The following is a 22,336-nucleotide window of genomic DNA, read 5'->3' on the forward strand; positions in this document are numbered from 1 at the left end:
CTTTTATGAAAAGAGTTGCTTTTACTATAGGCCTTTATCACAGTCCATGTTTCACCACATCTGGCTCAAATTAGGAGTGTAATAGAATTTCCGCCTGCATTATTGTCAATGGACGGACACCAGTTTTGAGAAGAAAATTAAACAAATTTATTTGAATTTAACAATAAACATCAATACTTAAAACTGTTTATTTAGACTGAGAGACGCGATTGTCAGCGCTGCCAGTGTTCTGCCAGTCATAAGATTAACGAGCGGCACGTAGGTTAAGTTATTGCCAGAGGAATAATCAGACTGATTTAATTGTATGCATTATATTACAACCCATTATTGTCTACAGCATAATTAATGTTATCCAATAATTGCACTCAAAAACGGAGGATATGACTCGTTTACGATGATCAATCCAGTTATTTTGTAATAATGGAAATATTCCTTTATTTAAACAACTTCAATTTGATCTAATTATTGATGATTGCATCGTAAAGTAAGTGCAAAGTGCGTAAAGTAAAATGCACCACATACAGGATGGCCTGCGCGCTCCCATTTAAATCACAAAATGTACATATAACTTATCAAATAACTGAGGTTGGTGTCTTTAAAAGTATTTGTTATGAATTTTACATAAATAAATCACAACAACAGTCCCATGCTCTGGGTACAGCCATTGATACAGGCTGCAGCGGAAGTGTGATGTCAGACTGGATTTCGGTTTGGTTTGATTGGTGTAATTTAACAGACAATGGATAAACTTTTGTCACTTTAGTGTATTTAATTTGACAAAATACAGCATACTTGCTATTTGTAATATAAGCATAATGTCTATGAACACTTTCATTAAACCAGGTCAGTGTAAAATGTCTGGAAGAATGTATTCTCAAGCAATTCGACTTTCCGATGAAGATGTTTCACCACCCATCTCAATTACTTCATCAGCTGTTGGATTCTGGGGAATTCCAGCCATCAGACAGCTCTTAAAAGCAATTTGGATGAGTGACAAAATATCTTCAATAGACGCATTAAAACATCAGGGCATGTGTGTAAAGGTGGCGAAATTTAATAACCAGTTGCTTAACATTTTTCCCAGCACTTTTTTGAGAAAGGAGCTTTCTGATTTCTCCTTCTATCTAACTTATTCCATCCATTCATCTGTATGTCTGTTTCTCTCACTTGAGCACAGATGCACTTTTTTTATTGGTTTTGGTTGTATTCCTGTCTTGCATTCTTTTTCACCATCTGTCTGTTTACTTCTCTCTTCCTGTCTCAGTTTCACTGTCTATCTCTCAGTTCTTCTTACATAAATTCCACCATCTGCTTGTCTGTTTGTGTCTTTGTGTTTGCAAGCTTTTCTTCCTCTCTGTCTTTTTGCCCTGTATCCAACTGCCTGTTCTTTGGGCCCAGTGTTTCAGAACGGATGGCCACCCATCAGCACCAGTTTATAGAACCTGTCTTCCCTCATCAAAACTCAGAATAGCACAGCATTGCGACTTTTTCAAAAGCAGCTGGGTGTTATTTGCATGAAAAATGATATATTGGAAATGATGCCAAGGATACTGGGAGGAAACCTTATTTACTCTTGCATACTGCATGTTATGTGACCAGTGAAACAAAACGGTAGTTGTCTGACTAGCCTGTCGAGTGATTGACGGCAGTCCGTTACTAATATCAACAACACCTGCAAAGGGAAATTTGTTAAGTTAGATGTGGGTTTTGTTGCTTAATTGACCAGATAGCCTGCCAAGATGTCTTCTGACAGTAGGTACCATTGGAGGGAAGGAGAGATGGACTGAGAGAGGAGAAAGAATGTGACTGATTTTTAAATGATGAAAAAAGTGACCCATTACTTAAATTTAATCTCCAACTGGGGTCCAAACAAACAACTTTGACTAAGTTGAGATGTCTGGCTGACTGAACAGAGCAGCTATTGATAAAGAGTGTCTGGGTTGTTCCTCCGTCCACAAGTGAAATGTCTTTGATATTTTACATGTGATTATGTGGGGAGGTTTTTAGGTATTTCAGCCAAAATTGTTCCAGTGAAAAACACTTCATTTACTTTTCTAAATAGTCTGAGAAATACTCTTGGAATTTAATGAATCCTGTCTTAACCTCTAAAACATACTGTATGTGTAATTTACGGAATGGAAAGTTGGTGCTGGGGAGTCTTTCATTTCAGTTATCTGACACCACATCTTATCACAAGGGTTTGTGTCTAGTGTTTGACGAATCCATTGGGATGATTTAATTTGCTTTTGGCATGTATACCAAAAAAGGTCTATATAATGTGCCATAAATGAATTTTCAGAGGAATCACAGTTGCGGGAACAGTTTCTTGCATCATTTAACATTTCAAACATTTTAAGTTACATTTTTAACATTGTCTTTTTGATCAGGGACTTGGTTCTATCCATTGGTTATTGATTTGATTGAACTGAATTGGTAACAATAAGATCAATAGCATGCATTTAGAAAATGTGAATTTAGAAAGATGAATTTCCATTTCATACCGACTTTAAGTCATTTCTATCAAGCTCACTCTTTCTTTGACCATTTTTATTTCACCTTTTTTCTTTCTCAGCTTGTCCATCTGGCACGTATAAACCTGGATCAGTTTCTGGAGGTGCAAGTACCTGCCTGTCCTGCCCAGACCCTCATCACACATCCAGACCTGGGAGTACAGATGTATCAGACTGTGTGTGTATGGAAGGCTACAGACCACACAACAATACATGCCAAGGTGCTTTTTTAACCATACATCTGCTAACATTTGTTTAAAGATATGTCTGTATGCGTGCCCTTTCAAACACAGAATATAATCATATAACTCTCCTACTCTCTTGTTCTCTATTCTCCCTACTGCAGTGGTGGTCTGTCCAGTTCTCTCTCCTCCAGAGAATGGCTTCTTCATCCAGAATGTGTGTAATAATCAGTTTAACTCTGCATGTGGGGTGCGCTGTCTCACGGGCTTTGACCTACAGGGAGATGGAATCAGACTCTGCCAGCCAGACGGGAGCTGGTCAGGAGTTCAGCCAAGCTGCAGAGGTGAGAGATTTTCTCCAGGGTGGGCACACCTGGGACAGATTGCATGAAACCTAGTAAGTGCTTTGATTTAAAGGAATCCCTGAGGGGGAAAAAATCCTTGAGGGAAGGAGTTACTTTAAGAGCGTTGCAACAAACGTTGTAACCATCACCCTTACCTAAGTGTTTATACAAAGTATTTTGCGATAGTTTCTGGCATAACACGGCAGTGGAGAAGCGGTTGGCGTTGCTATAGTTGTGAAATCTGCCACAATAAACAGAACATAACGGACCACTTACTTTTAGACAAGTTAAACATTTACTAAACTATACAGCAGTACTTCAATATTTGAGTTATGGGGATTATTAAAGGGGGTCTGATGGATGAAACCGAGTGTCCTAAAATTTGAGCACATTGTTTCTATGAGTGTACACACATTGACGGCGTCCAGCTACGACACAGGAGGATGCTCAGAATCCTGCCGCACAGCTCACATTGTTTTCCAATAAATTACAGTATATTTTTCCAACTCGTTGTCATTGTACTCAATCTTCGACGCTACTTTGCCTGTATGGTGATTAGATTCACTGATTTGAGCCTCTTGAACTTAAGCATGAAAGTACAGAATGATGCATCTGGTGTTCGTGGTCCTAGCCACGACGCAGCTCATCACCTAGTCCTGTGTGCTAACGAGCTTTACACAAAATACAAACTGGACCAAGGACAAAAAAAAAGCTCTTCTTTTAGAAGAAGAGGGGAAACACCCAACCCAACCCTGCTGCTGTAATCAGTCACTCTTGCACATGAAAGACGAAAGCCTCGCAGTGGAAGTGATGAAAAATATGAAAATGTTGTTGTTCTTTCAATTTTGTTTCTGACAATACACACTATTTACATTTACATTTATTCATTTAGCAGACGCTTTTATCCAATGCGACTTACAAATGAGAACAATAGAAGCAGTTAAACTAACAGTAGGACAACAATACGCAAGTGCTATAACCCCTCTCAGTTTAACTTTAGTGCTTTTTTTTTTTTTTTTATAGAATAGAAGAGAAGAGAAAGTGTTAGTACTACTGAATCAAGTGCTGCCGAAAAAGATACGTCTTCAGCAGTTTCTTGAAAGTGGCTACTGACTCAGAAGCTCTGGTTGAGTTAGGCAGATCATTCCACCAACAGGGAACAGTCATGGTAAAGGTCCTAGAAAGAGATTTTGTGCCTCTTTGAGATGGTACCACAAGACGACATTCGCTAGCAGAGCGCAAGTTTCTGATAAGTTTCTGTTTCTGCAAGTTTCTGTTATTTCATGTCATACTTTCAACAGGCTTATTTTGATCAATAAAAATGCACATCAATACTTCCTCCTCAATTAACAAGAAATCATCCATCGTGTCTGAGTTCAGCAGGTGACTTGAGGGACCTGTTTTGGTCCCTTAAAGTTTAGGGCTAAATGGCTACTAAGGACTTTGTTGCAACAGATAAACAAGTAATTAAGGGAAAAAACTTAATGACAGCCTTGAGGTTCCTTAAGTGGACCCATAGGTTTTCTCTAGCAACCCATGTTTCACTAAAGCCGGGTGCACACTAAAATTTTTAACAGTCCTTAACACTGTTGTTTATCAGACTATACAAACATGATCCCCGTTATAAGCCATGTTACACTGTGGGACCTCAGTTGTCATTAATGTCAGACTTGTTAAAAACGGACGCATGCAAGAAGACTCGTCCGCCGCTTTACATCATCAATCCGTGACACGTGGTCATTAATCGGCCGTGTGTGAACATATCAAACTAGAGATCAAAGACTTTAGATTTTTGCCCATAGGATCCGAGGAATCTTTTAGGATTCACAAAATAGCCTCAGATGGCCAAATTGTGGCCAAAATCGTACAGTGTGAACCCGGTTTAAGGGTATCCATAAGCTTATAACTTAGGGTTTTCTTAATGTAATGACTTTCATGCAACCGGGCCCTGGATTTTATGACATCACCAGTCCTGTAAAATGAAAACTGATTTATTAATTGTTTTTCTTTTCTCTTCCTTTTCTTTCACTCATTCTTTTGTTCACTCACACTCTCTCCACTCTTTAGTGTTATTTTTCCCTCTAATTCCATCTAAGCGGAAAACATATTGGTTTTATTGTCAGTTTATGTGTTACACAATTGATAGCTCAAAGGGCTTTGAGTCACCCCATATGTTTCATCACCCCCAGAAACAGTAATATACTGCAGCCCGTAAGTATGTATGTGTGTGTGCAGTGGGGCTCATAAAGCTATTTCTCTGCATGTCTGCCTGCAGAGCTCTGAGTTCATGTGTGTTTAGATAGCTGGAAAGTAAACTCAAATGCTTTGCCAACTATGTGAGTGCTTACACACTTCAACACACACACAAATGAATACAATATGAATATGCACCTACACACACACACACACACACACAGACCAAATCACATGCTCAGACAGATGTATGTATGCAAGTTGACCTGTCAAGAGTTCCCTCTATTGTGACCTCAGCCCTGAAATAACATTTGGGATGTTCTTTGTTTGGAAATAAATTACAGGTCTCAAAGTTCTAACCACAGACTTAGCTACCAGCTACCCTCTTCTTTTTCTTTCTTTTTTTCCTGTTTTCTCTTAAAATCTCTCTTCTTCTCTAGCCTGTCCATCTTTTCCATTTTTGTTTCTCCCTGGCTGTTCATTTTGTATGGTTTGTATGGCTGTATGGTTCCATGGGATAATTTAAAGTTTGTTCAATATGGCGAAGTTTTAATAACATAGGACCAGACTTTCTGTGCGATGCTCTAACCCCTGTGTGTGCTATTTTCCCATAGTTCGCTCTTGCCCAGATCTCTCTCCTCCACATCACGGGGTACTGAACTGCAGTGAGCGGACTGCCCCCTACAGGCTGGAGTGTTCGGTGCGCTGTGAACAGGGCTACAGGCTGCTGGGCAGAGCCAGACTTACTTGCCTGGCCAACTCACAGTGGAGTGGACCACAGCCCCGGTGTGCTGGTAAGATAGTAGATCTATGTGTGTAAAGACTTTTATATTGTTGCAAATTTGTACTTCATAAAAAGTAGTGTTCTTTTGGACTGTCTATTCATCAAAGAATCTTGGAGAAAAGAACTATCAAATTTTCCACAAAAATAATGAAAAAACTGTTATAAACATTGATAGCAATAAGAAATGTTTCTTGAGCACTAAATTAGCATATCAGAATGATTTCTGAAGGAACACGTGACACTGAAGACTGGATTAATGACTGTTGAAAATTCTGGTTTTCCATCAAAGTGTAAATTACGCTTTAAAATATATCAAAATGTAAAACAGTTATTTTAAATTGTATTAATATTTCTCAGTATTACTGTTTTTACTGTATTTTGATCAAATAAATGCAGCCTTAATGAGCATAAGATACTTCTTACAAAAAAAAATTATTACTGACCACAAGCTTTTGAATGATAGTGTAAATTACATGCATTCATATATCAATTGTACATCAATTGAAGCTGCTGTGCAAACGCTAAAATTGCACAGTGTTCGACCCCCTACGGATGGCATAGGCATCAGTCCTACAAGAAGGCTCAAGTTTTGTTTTTATAACTATGTCTTTGATCTCCACAAGACAGTCAATCAGTCTGATGTAACTGAATACATAATTGTGCCTTTTTGTGGGTGTTTCTTTGTCTCTCTCTCTGTCTCACTGCTTTATCAGACATAAACATACGCACAGCTAAGCTATGGCAGCATCTTTGCTAGTTTTTACCCACAAACCTACCTCCTGCTTGGTATCTCATATAAAAGCAAATGAAATTTGTAAGCATGGCCAGCCAAAATAATCTTTTATATATTTTATTTTAACTGTATCTATTTTGATCTGTCCCACATTCTACTGACTGTCATTCAGCATCACTTTGGACTGATACTCCAGCCTTTTGCCCGTTTGAGTCGTATGACATGTTTTCCTGTCTTCACTGTAATTCTTTTACTCTGTTTCTCTCTGTGCTTATCAATCTCTCTTGCTTTGGCAGTACAGGGTGATCCTGATGTCAGATTGAAAATCATTTGTTTGTGCGAGTATGCGTGTGTTGAGGGTTTTTTCAGAAATGTCAAGCAGTGTGGTCAACAACCGCTCTTACATTTCCCTTTCTGGAGATATTTTTGCATGCTCTCTCTCATTCTCTTGCTCTCTCATTCTTTTGATTTATCTTTGTGGAAAATGTTTGTTCTTTTTTTTTTACTTTGTCCCTCTTCTTTCTCTCTTTCTAAGAGGTGCGCTGTCCTCCGATTGTTACTTTGAAGCATATTCATCTGTCGCCACCTACTTGTGGGGAGAATGAGGTCAAGACCGGAACATCGTGTCAGTTATCCTGTCCCCGTAGTTATCGTCTCCTTGGTGACTCTGAAGTCAAATGTCTACCTTCTGGAATCTGGAGTGACAATCTACATAAAGCAACTTGTATAGGTGATTTGTTTTCTGTTTGTGCTTATAAGGATGTGCAAGGATGTGTATTGCATGACCCTGTCCATAAACATGTGTCTGAAAAAACCCTATTTGATCCTAAATTAGTGCTGTAATTTGATGTTTTGCATTGGGACCGATGTGCTGCCAGTGAAACAGGTGCATTCAATTTGTTACTGCAAAATCTTTAAGATGATGAACAACAAAATAAGTGGACAATCATCAAAGAGAGTACACCAGTGTGTAAAACTAAAGGATTCCAAGATCATAAAACTCAAAAATTGCCCCTCCAAGCTGGAACTGAACAAAGCATCAATTAGTTTTGGCTTTCACCCCTGAACCTCTATGATTTACTGATGAGAGGAGAGATTATGTTTGTGTTTTTTTGTGAGCTTGTGGCTTATCCGTGTCTATAGAGATTAGGACAGAAAGGAAAAGACAGGGTGTTTTCGTCTGATCTAGGTTCTTTCTAGGGCTGACAAAAGATGAAATATTTGTTTAGCTTGGAGGGACAGCAGAGGCTGTGTGATTAATAAGCTCTACTCCAACCTGGATGTGATAATAATTGACAATTCAGTCAATAGCTCTCAACAGAGCAACACCCAACAACTGGTCTTTGCTCATAGACTCTACATGAATAGAGTCTAATTTGGAACGATGTTATGGTGAGGAAATTGTGACAGAACTTTAATTTTTTGTTCTTTTTTGGCCCAGTTACTGTAACAAAAAAATATTTGTTTTGCTTGGAGTGACAAAACACGGATATTGTGATTAGTAAGTTCTACTCTGAGCTGCATGTGATAATGAAACACCTCTATATAAGTCATATCACTTCAACACCAACAGCTTGACACGAATCTAGAGTCACGTTATCATCAAATGGATAGTTCACTCCAAAAATATATCTAAACACCCCTAAAGATCTTTCATTTTACTTAAAGGGGGAATTCACTGCTGGCAAGATGGGCTTTTAATAAAACTTGGCTGTCTATGCAATGGAAAAGTGAAAAAAATGTAAACCTGTGGTACATGACTAGAGAAAAAGGGCAGCCGCCCCTCTGTCGATCCGATTGTCTCTGGACGGGAATAAAAAAATGTGAAAATTTGATCAGTGGTCGGTTTCATAAAATGCTTAGATTAGTATTAAAAGTTAGTCATCTAATTTTTTCTTTAAAACTGGTCCTAACTTTTTAAAGTCAGTTACATATGAAGGTAGATCAGTCTAATTTGAATTGGAAAAGTACAACTCATGCCACTTGGTTAACTGCTAGTTAGTCAAACTTCTTAAGACACAGTCTTAACATAGTGGCTAAGTTTATGCAACTGGCCCCTGTATTTTTAACAAAAGCCTTGCACTGATAAAAATGATTTTGTGCTGAAGTAAGTACTACAGAAAAAAACAATTTAATTTACATGAAAAAGTTAGTTCTGGCAAGAATAAAAAACTAAGTGAATTCTATATTAGTACTCAATTCAAATGTGTAGAAATGAAAGCGTAAATATCAATGTTTAAAATTAAGTAAATTACTCAACTTTTCTGATACTAGTGTTCCCATCATGCACTGGGCCTTGAATAAATAAGGTTGATTTTTCACTGTTTTCCAGCTGTATTTACACTTTTTCATCATTGCTTTTGTTGTTATGATTAGTAACTTGCCATTTTGTGACATTTAGAGTTTCCACTCAAAATTACACATTCAAACACAAAAACGATCCATCAAATGTTACTGTCATTGTGTATTTTCTACCAAGTACTGAGGTCTCTGTATGCGTTTACGGGACGTGTGACACCTTATATGTAGAATATATTGTATTAATTACTTAGATGTTTCTAAGGAAAGTATATACTTTAAAAGTATGGTTTAATGCAACGTTACATTTTTGAGTGAAATCAAATGTATTGCGAAGGAAACTGCAACTAAATAGATATTACTCAACCGTTTACTTTAGCCAAGTTAAAATTACTTATTTCCTTTGTTGCTTTCATTAACTTAGTTAAGTAGAGTTTACTTAATTCCATATGTGAAATTTACTTAAAAATATGCGTGCAAAAACTTGCCAAAGAAAAATTAAGTAAATTTTACTTATTGTTTTTTTCAGTGTGGAGCTGTCAAAAGTCTGCTGGATGATCCAAAGTAACACGTTTTGTGTTATCCGACAGACTTTGGCTAACAAATAAACAAGGATATCTAGGTGCAGATAACATGAAGAAAGAGTACATTTTGTTCATTTACATATAACATCAAATTCAGCAAACATATTGTTGCAAAAAAAAAAATTGTTTAAATGGATAGTTCATTTAAAAATAAAAACTGACAATTTATTCACTCATTTCCAAACCTGTATGACCGACTTGCTTCTGCTGAACACAAAACAAGATATTTAAGTAGACAAATGTTGGTAACCAAGACCATTTGGTTACTATTGACTTTCATTCTATGGACGGACATACAGAGACATTTCTCAAAATATCTTCTTTTATGTTCCACAGAAGAAAATAAGTCACATAGGTTTGGAACAACATGAGAGTGAGTAAATGACAACAGACAGTGTGAACTATCCCTTTAAGATATCTAGAGGCCGTCAAGCTCAAAAAGGGATGAAATCTTTTTACATTACAGATGTTTTACATAGAGCATAAGATTAAATATGAGATGGCTGGAGGTAATGAGTGACATCAATGTCATGTTTACATCAGTAATTGAATCAGTAATTGGTAATGGGGTTGACGTTATGGAGACTTTTGAGCCTGAACTGATTTTCTCCTCTTTTGTAGATATAGAGCCTCCATGGATTCAGTGCCCTGGTGATGTCATCACAGAGACAGATGAACATCAGAGGTCAGCTAACGTCAGTTTGAGCGCACCCATGCTGAGAGACAATTCTGGAGATGAGGTGAGTTTTGCATCAGCTTTATTTTCCCCCTTTCAAATTAAAAACACAGGTTTGTGCGTGTCGTTTTAAAATGAGGTTATGCCTTTCTTCCTCAGGTTGTGGTGCAGGTGACCCCCGTTCTAAACCCCATGCAGCCTTTCCCTATAGGAACTGAGTTCATAACATACACAGCAACTGACCGCACAGGAAACAAGGCTAACTGCTCTTTCACTGTTACTGTAGTTGGTGAGGTTGGATTCCTTGAACAACTAATATTTATTGACATGGTCATATTTAAATGTAGCATTGTTTTGCAAAAACAAAACTACAACATAATTAATATATTATTTACTATTATGACTATTATTCAATATTTATATAAATATTTTGTTTTGTACAGTTCCTGTCTTCTACAAAAAAATTATACATAGTAGAATTTACAAAATAGAAGCAAAAAAAAACAAGACCTTTATTTTTGCTACATTAAAAAATAAATAGTCTTTGTTTCAAAAATCTTTGTTTCCTTAGATACGGAACCACCTTTGATTGACAGGTGTCGATCTCCACCCACTGTTAAGGCCTCTGGGAGGAAAACTACGGTATACTGGGAAGAACCTCAGTTTTCAGACAACTCAGGTACATATAAATTAATTTAAAAGAGAGTGGAGATAAGGCGAAATTAAATATTTACATTTAACATGATCTTTTACTGTTTTGACAAATAAGACAGCAAAAAGGGGAAGAATGTCAACTGGGCCACACTTATCTTGTTTACAGTTTATTTTTGTGTTTGGGTCCAGGAAAGAAATGTAGGCCTCTTTGGAAAGACCTTGAATCGGACCGTTTGTGCGTGAGAAAAATCAATCTTCAGGGATTGACGTTTGGTAAAATCATCACAGAGGATTCTTTTCAGAACACCTGTGGAGGTTGAACAGGGTTGAATTAACTTTTACAGTAGCTACAGAGAATGGAAATGGTTTGATTTATGAACATTTTATGAACTCTGGGAAGGAAATGTTTTCCTGCAAAAAGTATTTATTGAATTGGCTACACAAGCAGTGATAAGGATTGGAATCAGTCTTTTGGTCTCAGATAGGTGAAATGGCTTTAGTTTTATACTCTTACTGCAAATCCAGTGGACTAAAAAAAGAAATGAGGTGTATGATTTGGTGATTATGGTGTATGGAGATTATTGGGATAAAAGAAGATAAGAAAACATAAGAGAAATAATTCATACACACAAAGGCATTTGTAACAAAATGCACAAGCACTCCAAATTCTGCAAGATAATTCATTTTGTTCTTAACCACTTCAGACGTGAAGGCACACACACACTTTTCCAGAGAGAAGTTCCAGTCCTATTCCAAACTGTCTGACAAATGTCTGGGTCTGGCGGGTTTTGGAGGGAGTTTTGTCTGCACTAAATATAAACCAGCGTCAGGGTGTGGGCATGGAAAAACATAACATGCTGACGTTGGGGCAGCGTGGTGTGACGTCGACAAGCAGCCTCAGTGTGGTCACAAAAGCTTATTTTTGTAAATAAATGTATGAAGGTTTCATTATAGTTATGGGTACTGATATGTGCATGCAAATAAGTGTGAGTGTATGTTTGTGTCTTTAAGTGTTTGAAGTATATGATCCTTGAAAGACTCTATTGTCTGACCGCAGTGTAGCACCCTTAGTTCTATGTCATTAAACATTCTAGCAATTACTTTTCTCTGGCACCAAGGCCTGTTATTCCAAGGCCTCACGAGGAGCTGTACAGTAGCGTATCACCCTTTGTAGGACTTTGTGGTTGACCAGAGCGAGTCCTTGTGGAGCTCCACATTGCTCGCTGTGGTAAATGTCTGTGAAAGTACCTGTTACATCATTGGCTATTGCCAGATTGCACAACTAAAGCAATGTCTGCGATATTGCAAACAGATGCAGACATACAGTATATAGACTACATTGCCAAAAGTATGTGGACACCCACTTCTAATTAACAGGTTTAGCTGTTCTAATTCCAGTGAAGATAAATCTTAATGTTAAACATTACTGTGACTTTCTAGAAAATTGTGTGCTTCCAAAGTGTTTGCAATGGTTTGGTAAAGGCATTTTTCTGCTCCAGCATGATGATGCCCCAGGGCACAAAGCAAAGTCCACAGAGAAACTGATTACTGAGTCTGGTGTTTAATAACTTGTCTGGCCTGCACAACGCCCAGACCTGACCTCCACTGAACACCTTTGGGATGATTTGGACACCCTTGTGTCTGAATGGGAACAAACCCTGCTTCCATGTTCCAGCATCTAGTGGAAAGCCTTCCCAGAAGTCTGTAAGATGTTATAGCTGCAAAGAGAGATACAGATGGTTTTGATATTAAATATACAAGGGCATGTTGATGTCCACTTCCTTTTATATTAAAGGATATGTATTGTACACTACCATTCCAAACGTCTTGGGGTCAGTAAGATTTTTTTAACATTTTTTGAAAGAAGTCTCTTATGCTGCATTTATTTGATCAAAAAGTACAGTGGTATTATGGAATATTATTACTATTTAAAATAACTTTTTTTCTATTTTAATATGTTTTAAAATGCAATTTATTCCTGTGATGGCAAAGCTGATTTTCAGCATCATTACTTAAGGTCTTCAGTGTCACATGACCCTTCAATAATTATTCTAATATGCTGATTTCGTGGTTAAAAAACATTTATTATTATCAATGTTGCTTAATATTTTTGTGGAAACCATGATACATGTTTTTCAGATATATCATTCTATTCTTTGATTATTAGAAAGTTCAAAAGAACGGCATTTATTTGACATATTTTTTGTATTTACTGTCACTTTTGATCAATTCAGCATCCTTGCTAAATAAAAGTATTCATTTCTTTAAAAAAAATAATATCTCACTGACTCCAACTTTTGAACTGTAGTGTATATAATAATGTGCTGCCTCCTTGTCATTAAATTATTATTTTGTTTATTTTTCTTTCTCAGGAGCCTATCTGAATATCTCCTCTACTCACTCATCCGGTGATGTATTTCCTGTGGGAGAAACTTCAGTTTACTACATAGCCACTGACCCTTCCAGCAACAATCGAACTTGTGAGCTCATCATTAGTGTACAAGGTATGTACAGTAGGGATTTTACATAAACGTTCTCATTGTTGACTAAGAAGTTCATTCCTCAAAGCATGCTACAGTCTATTATTCTAGTTTGTTTTCAATGCCAAGAGTTTTTCTTAAAAAAGAAAGTGTACTCTGCTATAATCTGTCTTTGGATCTGTCTAGCCAGTTAAGCTAAATGCTGTGAATTTTTCCACATTACACTGTTCTTTATTTAAATAAACTAGTTAATTCACTGGCACTGAAGGACGTTTCTAACCTCAGGTTCAACCTGTGAGAAGCCATTCGTGCCAGTGAATGCAGATTTCTCATGTGCCAAGACGGAGGAAGGGATGAACTGCACTCTGATATGCAGACAGGGTTACAGTCTTGCCCAGGATGCTGTGCGCAGCTACTTTTGCGCCAATAATGGAATCTGGGAGCCGCCCCGCTCACCAGACAGACCTGATTGCTCCCGTGAGGATTGCTTCACTGTTACTCAACATTTGTCTTTCATTTTTGCTCTACTGTTCATAATTTCCTCTTTCCACACACATTATCATACACTTACTATCTTACACAGTGCACAAACAAATCTCTTGATTTCTATGCTTTTTTTTGTTTATTGTAAGCATTTTGCTCTATGTATCTCCTGTGTACAGTGAACAGAATTGCAAACAATGGGTTTAAGCCCTTTGAGATGCTGTTTAAAGCATCCCGCTGTGATGATATTGACTTGCTAAAGTCCTTCACGGGAGAGTTTTCAACTGTTCTTCAAGATATGGTGAGATCTGACGCATAGACATGCACATATACTTTAGCCACATAACATTTTATCTTGTTTACCCTCATTGTTTTTTTTTATAACAATAATCATAATCCCACAGGTCCCTACCATCTGCGGTGGAGATGAGGTCTCCTGCAAACTGAAAATGGATTTACCTGGACAGTGCTTAGAGTATAACTACGACTATCCAAATGGATTTGCTATTGGTAAATAATGGCATGCTAATGTCAAATGATTTGATTCTTTTCGCCAGGCAATGTTTTTATTGTTAACTAAAACTATTCAAAATTTGAATAATATTATATTATTAATTATTTATATATGATATAAAATATAATATTAGATGAAAAACTTTAAACTTAAAAACTTAAATGAAAATTAGAATTGTAGATTTGGAAACTACATAAAATAAGTTTAAGTTGAAGAGTACTAAATAAATGTCTAAAACAAAAGCTAAATAAAAAATGTACACAAAAAAAGCTAAGAAAATTGAATAAAGCATATAACAAAATGACTACAATTAAAACTGGAATGAAAATGTAAAAATAAAAAACCTAAATCAAAATATTTATAAACACTAATAATAGTATATACATAATACTAAAATAAAACTGTCACCAAGTCGAATGAAGCAAGTTTTGATTAATTGTTAAAGTGCTTCTTTATCCTCAAAAAGCACCTCAACGGGCAATTTCTACTACCTGATGATAAATTAATCCACTGGGGTGCCAAAGAATTGAGCCTGCAAGCCTTGAAAGCTGAAATGGTCACAGTATTGTTTTGGTAATTTCTCAAAAGCTGTTCATCTAAAGTGAGTTTATGATTATAACTACAAAATTTTTCTGCTCGATCAAACTAAATTTCTTTTCATATTTGGGGATTGTCTGTAATGGTCACATGTTGGCAAGAAATTATTTTAATATCTCTGATCCATGGAGCTATGTATGAGTGTTTACATGCACAATCGTATTCTGATTATGCACTGATTAGCAAAAAATATGTAGAATGGTTTAGTGAAACTCGTTTTTTTGGATGATTTTGATGAAGCTCAGATGAATTAAACTGTTATCAGCATTTTGTTCCACATAATGTATAAACACTCATAGATTTTCATTTTTGCTTTTTTTTTTAATTTTTTAATTTAAACTAAATTTTTCATTTCATTTTTTCATTTAAACTCTTTCTTCCATTTTTTGATTATCTTGTTATAGATTAAATAAAAAATATTTTTTTCTTCTCCTCAGGTCCTGGAGGATGGGGCAGTAATTGGGGCTCTCAGAATGGTCAGGACTATGCATATTTTGACACTGGTTTTGCTCCAGAGCACCACTTACAGCAAGATGGCTCATCACAGCATGGCTATCACATGAGGACCAAACGGCATCGGAAAACCACTGGCCCTACCAGAGAGCAGAAGATACAAATCCATTTCAACATCACAGGTAGAGAAATACCAACTTTTGGGCTAGTTAGGCCCTGTGTTGTTATTGCAGCCGTTGATAATTAGGCTGCGTTTACACTGGCACAAAAAAATCTGAATTTTTTTACTCGCATCTGACACAGATCAGAATTTGTTGCACACGTGTAAACACATAAATCCACACGAGATCTGTTTTTTTTTCTCATGAGTTCTGAGCCACTTCCAAATGTGGTTTTAAATCAGATACATATCCAATATCTGAACATCTGACCTATGTCTAAACACGACACTGGGCGCCACGTTTGCCCACAAAGATAATGTCGCACTAAAACTCACAGCGGTTTTTTGAGGTGGAAACTTTACACAGTTGTTATCGAAATTATTCGAACCCCATTGCAAATCAGGTTTATTGGCAAAATGTACAGACTTTCAGCTGTTTGAAATGAACAAATCAAACAAAAGTAATTGAAATTAACTTAACAGAGAAAATAATTTAAGTGGTTTCCTCAAATTCAACTGAAAATGCAACTTTTAATGACTTCTGCAGTCTCAAAATTATGCAACCCCTTCATGGCAACCATCTTTAGTACTTAGTACAACACCCTTTTGCTGTTTTGACCTGCCATAGAGATTTTCTATGGCGTTCAAGTCAGGTGACTGTGTCGGCCACTGTAGAATCTTCCAGGACTCATTTTGCAACCAAGCCTTGATGGAATTTGAGGTATACTTAAGGATCTGCAGGTTTCCAGTGCCAGAGGATGCAAAGCATCCCCAGAGCATCACAGAGCCACCGCCGTGCTTAACTGTAGGCAGAGTGTTGTTTTCAGCACATGCTTCATCGTTCTTTAATTATTGTAAAAGTACTAGTACTTCAAAGATAAAGTAAAATTACCAGTCTAAAAATCTACTCAAGTAAAAGTAAAAAGTAGCTAATTTAAAATTTAGTTACTTATTAAGTCACTGAGTTACTTTTTTAACAGCGGGGGTGAGGTTGGGGAGTCTCCTGTGAAGGGCTGTGACGGTATGAGATTTTCACAGTATGGTAACGTCTCAGAAAATATCACGGTTTACTGTATTAATGTTTTTTTAATTAAATAAATAAACGGTATTATTAAATTATGGTTATTACTATTATCATCAGTTAAAATGAAAACAGGTTTTAATTTGGTTGAACAAATGCTTTTATTATAACAAACTTGAAACCATTTGTTTGTTTTGTTTTTAATATTTAAATAAAACATATCTAATCAATTATATTCAATAATTGATAATGAATTAGATTAACAACTTATTTTTAACATTAATAATTTATTAAAATGTTTAATAATAATAATAGAGTCCTATGAAATGTATTTTATTCAGAAAATTAATGTTTATTTATATGATTTAATAAAAATATATCAAAAACAGTGGTTATCAAATGAAAATTTAAACTTTTATCCTTTTATCTTTGATTTCAGATTTACTAAATTAAACCATGGAAAAAAAAATCCTTAAATAATGTTTAAATAAATTGTATTATTATTTTGAGAAATACTATAGTAGGCCTACAATAGTAATATATTTTTGTAATAATTTCTCCTAGTTAAACCGAACTTTTATTTTGACGAGTTGTAGTGAATACTTGTTTCAGACTGTATTTGACAATGGTTTTTCCTCAAATAAAATAATGAAAATGCTCATTAGGCGTTCCCTCAGAGCAGCTCTGGAAATGTTCATGTAATCATGTCCTCCTATTGTTTGTGAGAAGCTGAAAACAGCATAAGCGCCACGGGTACTTAAGTATGTAGTAGACGAAGCGGCGCAGCTCATTCATACAGAGACACGCATAAACAAGCAGATTATATATTTACATAGCAGTCTTTTTTGTGCTTTTAATATTCACAGACCATGTTGGATTTATTGCACAGATCTACTTTCGTTTTAATCATCCATACATCAGTTTGCGTGTTTTACGTGACATCTGCGTTATGTAATTTCCATTTAATGACTGGATTCCGGGATTCCTTCTGCATACCGGAAATCATTCGGCCTTAAAGTAGCTTAAGATTTATTTCAAATTGCAGACCCCTCACTCATGACTGTACACTTTACTCCACAGTGAATTTGCCTTCTCTGTCAAATCGCCGGCTTACTCACCTTTATATCTTTATATATAAGGGCATTATAGGCAGGCTTCCATGTTACATATCTGAATTTCTTTCTTTTACACAGAGTACCTATGGTTTACGGTCCCAGAAAACTATTTCATTGAATGTACCTCAAGCCTGGACAGAGTTGTTCAAAAAGGCTTTCATTTTTTTTTGCACCTTCTGCTTGGAATGACCTACAGAAAACACTTAAACTACAGTGTCTAATTTCCTTAAATAATTTTAAAGGTTATGTTAAAACTATGGAACATGAGTCCATCCACACATGCAAATGTTTTAATTAATGGCACTTTTATTTAAATTGAAATGTACTTGAGTTGTCTTTGCCTCTTTTGTGTTTGTTCTGTGATTGTGTGATCTAATTTGTTCTGCTATCTTGGCCAGGTCTCTCTTGAAAAAGAGATTCTATATCTCAATCAGACAAACCTGGTTAAATAAAGGTTAAATAAAAAAATGTAAAAAATTGGTGACCCCGTACAGCGCGTGTTGAAAACAAAAACGCCCATTGCCATAACAACATCAGCTCTGCGTGTCCTGAGGCTTCCTACACCGTAAACTAAACACAGTAACGCACAATGATGTCGATTTTACCATATCAATCAGAGTGCGAGTCCGATGATGAAACATTGGAAGAACTATTCATTCAACCCGAACCTTCATCACAAGGACGACTCGAGCAGGACGTTTCTCAGTGATAAACTACTCAGTTTGAGGTACATTATGAGATGTTGCAACTGTAATTCTTCACCATCAGCATCAACAAGTGCAAGTCCATCAACAAACCGATTATTTTACTTATACTTATTTCTTTACAGAGTATTTTTCAAATTTTTTGTGGTGAACATGTGGAAACTGTAACAATTACAGTGCATACATTAGCCGAGCTCTAGCGTGAATGACTGATATAACATAAACGTTGGTAAAACAAACCTTGCTCCATGCTTAATCTTTCCTCAAAGTAGTTAGAACGACAGACAATCTGCATTAATAGAGACAGTTTTAGGTAATAGTGGTCCACAACTGATTAGCAGAAGTATTTCAGTAAGACTGTAATAATGTGAATTAACCAGTTATCAGGAGACATACACAATATAATACTCAAAACTAAGAATTTTGAACACCATCTTTCAATAGCAAGCGGTTTGCGAATCCTGCATTGAACTCCGAGATTTGAAAAGCAGTCGTCAGTAAAATGAAGGGAACACAGCAAAAGTTTAGGATTATACTGCTGTTGTATCATGGTAAAGATGAATTTTAACCACTGATTCTTCTCATGCTCGTCCTTGGGCAGTGAAAAAAATGGCTTTACTTTCACATTGTAGAGCACAGCGTTTTCTCGACATGATGCTGTCCAGTATCCACAAGAATCAGCTGAAGCAGTGGTCTTCACTATTTTTTTCATGAGAGCCGCACTGATAGGACAAAGTCAGTAGGAGAGCCATTTTTACAGGAAAGTATAAAAAGTTGCATCCAGTCATAAAAACCATGTCTGTTTATTAATATGTCACCCCTGAACATTCAACATGCAATGCAATAAAAAAATTTTTTTTAATGATTTACCAGTCAAATTTGTAACTGAGACAAGATGATTTCCCTTAATGACAAAAAAGCAGGATTTCCAGAATAGATTCATCCCAGAATGACATTAAGTTATTTTTTTCTACATTAGCCCCTCATGTATCTCATCATGCAAGAGCACATGCGGCGTTAAGAGCTGGAAATACCGCCATAACTGGCAACTCCGCAGGGACTGGATATGTTCACATGCACAACTTTTGTTTCAATCGGTCTGAATTCATTGTGATTGATTAATCTGAATGTATTGTAGTTTACATGAATGCTTAACATCGTGATATGAGGCATGATCGGGGTGATGTGCACGTTTATAAGTCAAAAGATTCAAATTGGGAATAGGTTTTTTGACATTCGCACACTGCACAAACATACAAAGTTTCCCGCTGTTGTCGCGTAATAACCATTTTCCTACATTGGTTCTTTATTTGTTTTAAACAGCAGACTTAATATCAAATTCTGGTCATAATTTGGAGACTGTGATGAACCGTTATGCCGTTCTGTTTGTATTGATCACGCAGTAAAAATGCCCAAAATCAGTCGTCTGTGGATGAGAATCTGAAACAAGGACTGGTGAGCCGTTGTCCTGCTTCACTTCACAAATACTGAGTGAAAGGAGAATTATAGAACGACGTGACACTCGTTTATACGACACTTTATTCATCAGAAGAACAGCGCGTTCAGCGCGACGGACGGCGTCCTTTCAGTTTCGGTTTTCAATCGATCAAGTGAACATGTTCTCTCGATAAACCACCCCTTTCAATCCGATCAAAATTATTTGAAAATAGAGCTGACACTTTGAGGTTATGTTATAGTCCTACTTCTTTTTAAATGTTTTTATAAAATATCTGTAGTGATTGCTTGATCATATCACTGTATTATTTACCGCCATGCGAGCCACAAATGAAAGCTTGGCGAGCCACATAATGAGTAACACTGAGCTGAAGTGTTTGAGGGGGTTCAAGTTTTCCCTGGTGTCTGTGCACGCAAGTGGGCAGGCAATATGCTTTTGTTTCGTCTTGATGTCATAACTAAACGGCTTATGATTCTTTTGAAAAACTATTAATTTCATTGACTCAGAGTCAACTAACTTTTGAAAGACAATAACTTTATATACAGTGAACTTTCAGATTTAAAACTTTGCTGGATGTTTTCATTCACTTAGAGCTATGTTACACATACACACTACATGAAAGGTAATTTTCAAAAATTCATAATAGGGGCACTTTAAGTTATAAAAGGGACATACCTTTATCTGCACGGAGGGATGATATTCTATGTTTACTCCTTTTGCAGCCACTTCACGTCCACATTTTTCTGCAAATTGAATATCTATCATTGAGGACAACCACGCGTTTTTTCTACATCCAAAGTATTCCCATACTGGCCATGGTTCATAAGAATTCAACAGCGTTTCACTTTCAGCTGGGTCTGCATCCCCTTTTTTGCACGGTTGATCTCCCGCCCTTCAATCAATGCAGTAGTTTCCGGAGCGTGATTTCTTCCCCCTTGTATTTTTTTCAGTTTTCAGTTTTGTTTCATCACTCCACAGAACAGAATTGCAAAACTTCTGTGGCTTATTTACATGATTTTGAGCACTTTTCTTGTTTATTTTCGGACCATTCTTTTGACTTAGTCATATTTCTAACATGCAGTCAAACGTGACACTCAACAAACCTAGCAAGTTCAGATTTTTAATCTGTTCTAGCTCAAGCGCACCTGGTGCAACTAATGAAGCCCTTAGTTGAAGATTAGTTGCATCAGATGTTTGCAGATTTTTGCTGTTGTGAGGGATTTTATTCAGGGGGTTGAATAATTTTGAGACTGCAGAAGTAATTAAAAACTGCATTTTCATTTGAAACCACTTGAAACATTTGTTGTTTTGGGCTATTTCATTTACTTGTTTGTGTTCATTGCAAACAGCTGAAAGTCTGTACATTTTGCCAATAAACCTGATTTTTAATGGGAGTGGTATAATTTCGATTACAACTGTAAATAGGTAAGTAATTGTGCACACATAGAAACATCCAGGAGCATAGAAACTGGTTTTCAACCTCTGCCCATTGAATTTTACATGGAACACAACTTCGCTTCTGAAAGCTACATTGTTTCTCAGCAACAGTGATAACTTTGCTTTTTTGTAAGTAAACACGCATGCTTCACTATTAGAGACACTATACAGACGCATGCAAGTAATAACACTATCTCTTTCTCTCTCTCTCTCTCTCTCTCTCTCTCTCTCTCTCTCTCTCTCTCTCTCTCTCTCTCTCTCTCATTAATTCATTTGAATTCATTCAAATAGATGTAATCTTACTCACTTCAGAATTCTACATCTAACAAGCCATAGATAAAATAACAACTGAAAATTACCATTATTTTCCGGTCTATATCCGTTCAGTCAGATTTTGCGCTGCTATCAGCCATGACAGCTTTTAACTTTTCCATGTTGGCAAATAATCATGGTTCCACCCGATGTGAATTATATAAATAATTTTAGTACGACCATTCAAAACCCAAGGGGCAAAACCATATGGTCAAAAGATCAGATCTTTGCATTAGGACTTAGGAGTGTAAACGGAGCCTTAGTTTTACACCTAAATCCAGTTGCAACTTCTCCCAACACCATTCCTTTTTCCCAGCAAGCATCCCACTGCCCTTGTTGAGGAACGACTCTGCGGAAATGGTCAATCAAAAACGTTTACTGAGGGCACTTGAGCAACTGACCAATCGGCTTAAGCGGACACTGAGCAAGCAACCATTCTCTACCTTCCATGTGTCGTCAGAGATGATCGTAGCGGACCCCAAATCATTGGAAAGTAAAAAGGCTACACTGTACTGCCGGCCAGGGTCTGTTCTCAAAGGCAGGGTGTGTGGTGAGTTTGAAAATGAAATACACATTCAACAGGCCACATCTGATATAGATTCAGTAGTGAAAAATATGACAAGCATTTAAAGCGTTTTTGGGTTTG

At 36.6% G+C, this 22,336-nt stretch overlaps 1 protein-coding gene across 2 annotated transcripts in view; it reads left to right on the forward strand.

Annotated features, from left to right (window-relative positions):
• Positions 1–22,336, forward strand: part of svep1 (sushi, von Willebrand factor type A, EGF and pentraxin domain containing 1) — a 90,208-nt gene that overhangs the window by 39,734 nt on the left and 28,138 nt on the right. For both annotated transcript variants that reach the window (XM_077228124.1, XM_077228123.1), the window contains exons 4-16: positions 2,573–2,731; positions 2,857–3,036; positions 5,844–6,023; positions 7,282–7,476; positions 10,250–10,368; positions 10,464–10,593; positions 10,876–10,983; positions 13,331–13,462; positions 13,724–13,915; positions 14,101–14,222; positions 14,326–14,431; positions 15,470–15,667; positions 22,007–22,240. In XM_077228124.1, the coding sequence (XP_077084239.1) occupies positions 2,573–2,731; positions 2,857–3,036; positions 5,844–6,023; positions 7,282–7,476; positions 10,250–10,368; positions 10,464–10,593; positions 10,876–10,983; positions 13,331–13,462; positions 13,724–13,915; positions 14,101–14,222; positions 14,326–14,431; positions 15,470–15,667; positions 22,007–22,240 (2,055 nt within the window). The remainder of the gene's footprint in view (positions 1–2,572; positions 2,732–2,856; positions 3,037–5,843; positions 6,024–7,281; positions 7,477–10,249; positions 10,369–10,463; positions 10,594–10,875; positions 10,984–13,330; positions 13,463–13,723; positions 13,916–14,100; positions 14,223–14,325; positions 14,432–15,469; positions 15,668–22,006; positions 22,241–22,336) is intronic.

The sequence above is a fragment of the Siphateles boraxobius genome, unplaced genomic scaffold (assembly GCF_051911475.1).
Source record: "Siphateles boraxobius isolate OS27281-9 unplaced genomic scaffold, OSU_SipBor_1 130, whole genome shotgun sequence".
Taxonomy (NCBI): Eukaryota; Metazoa; Chordata; class Actinopteri; order Cypriniformes; family Leuciscidae; genus Siphateles; species Siphateles boraxobius.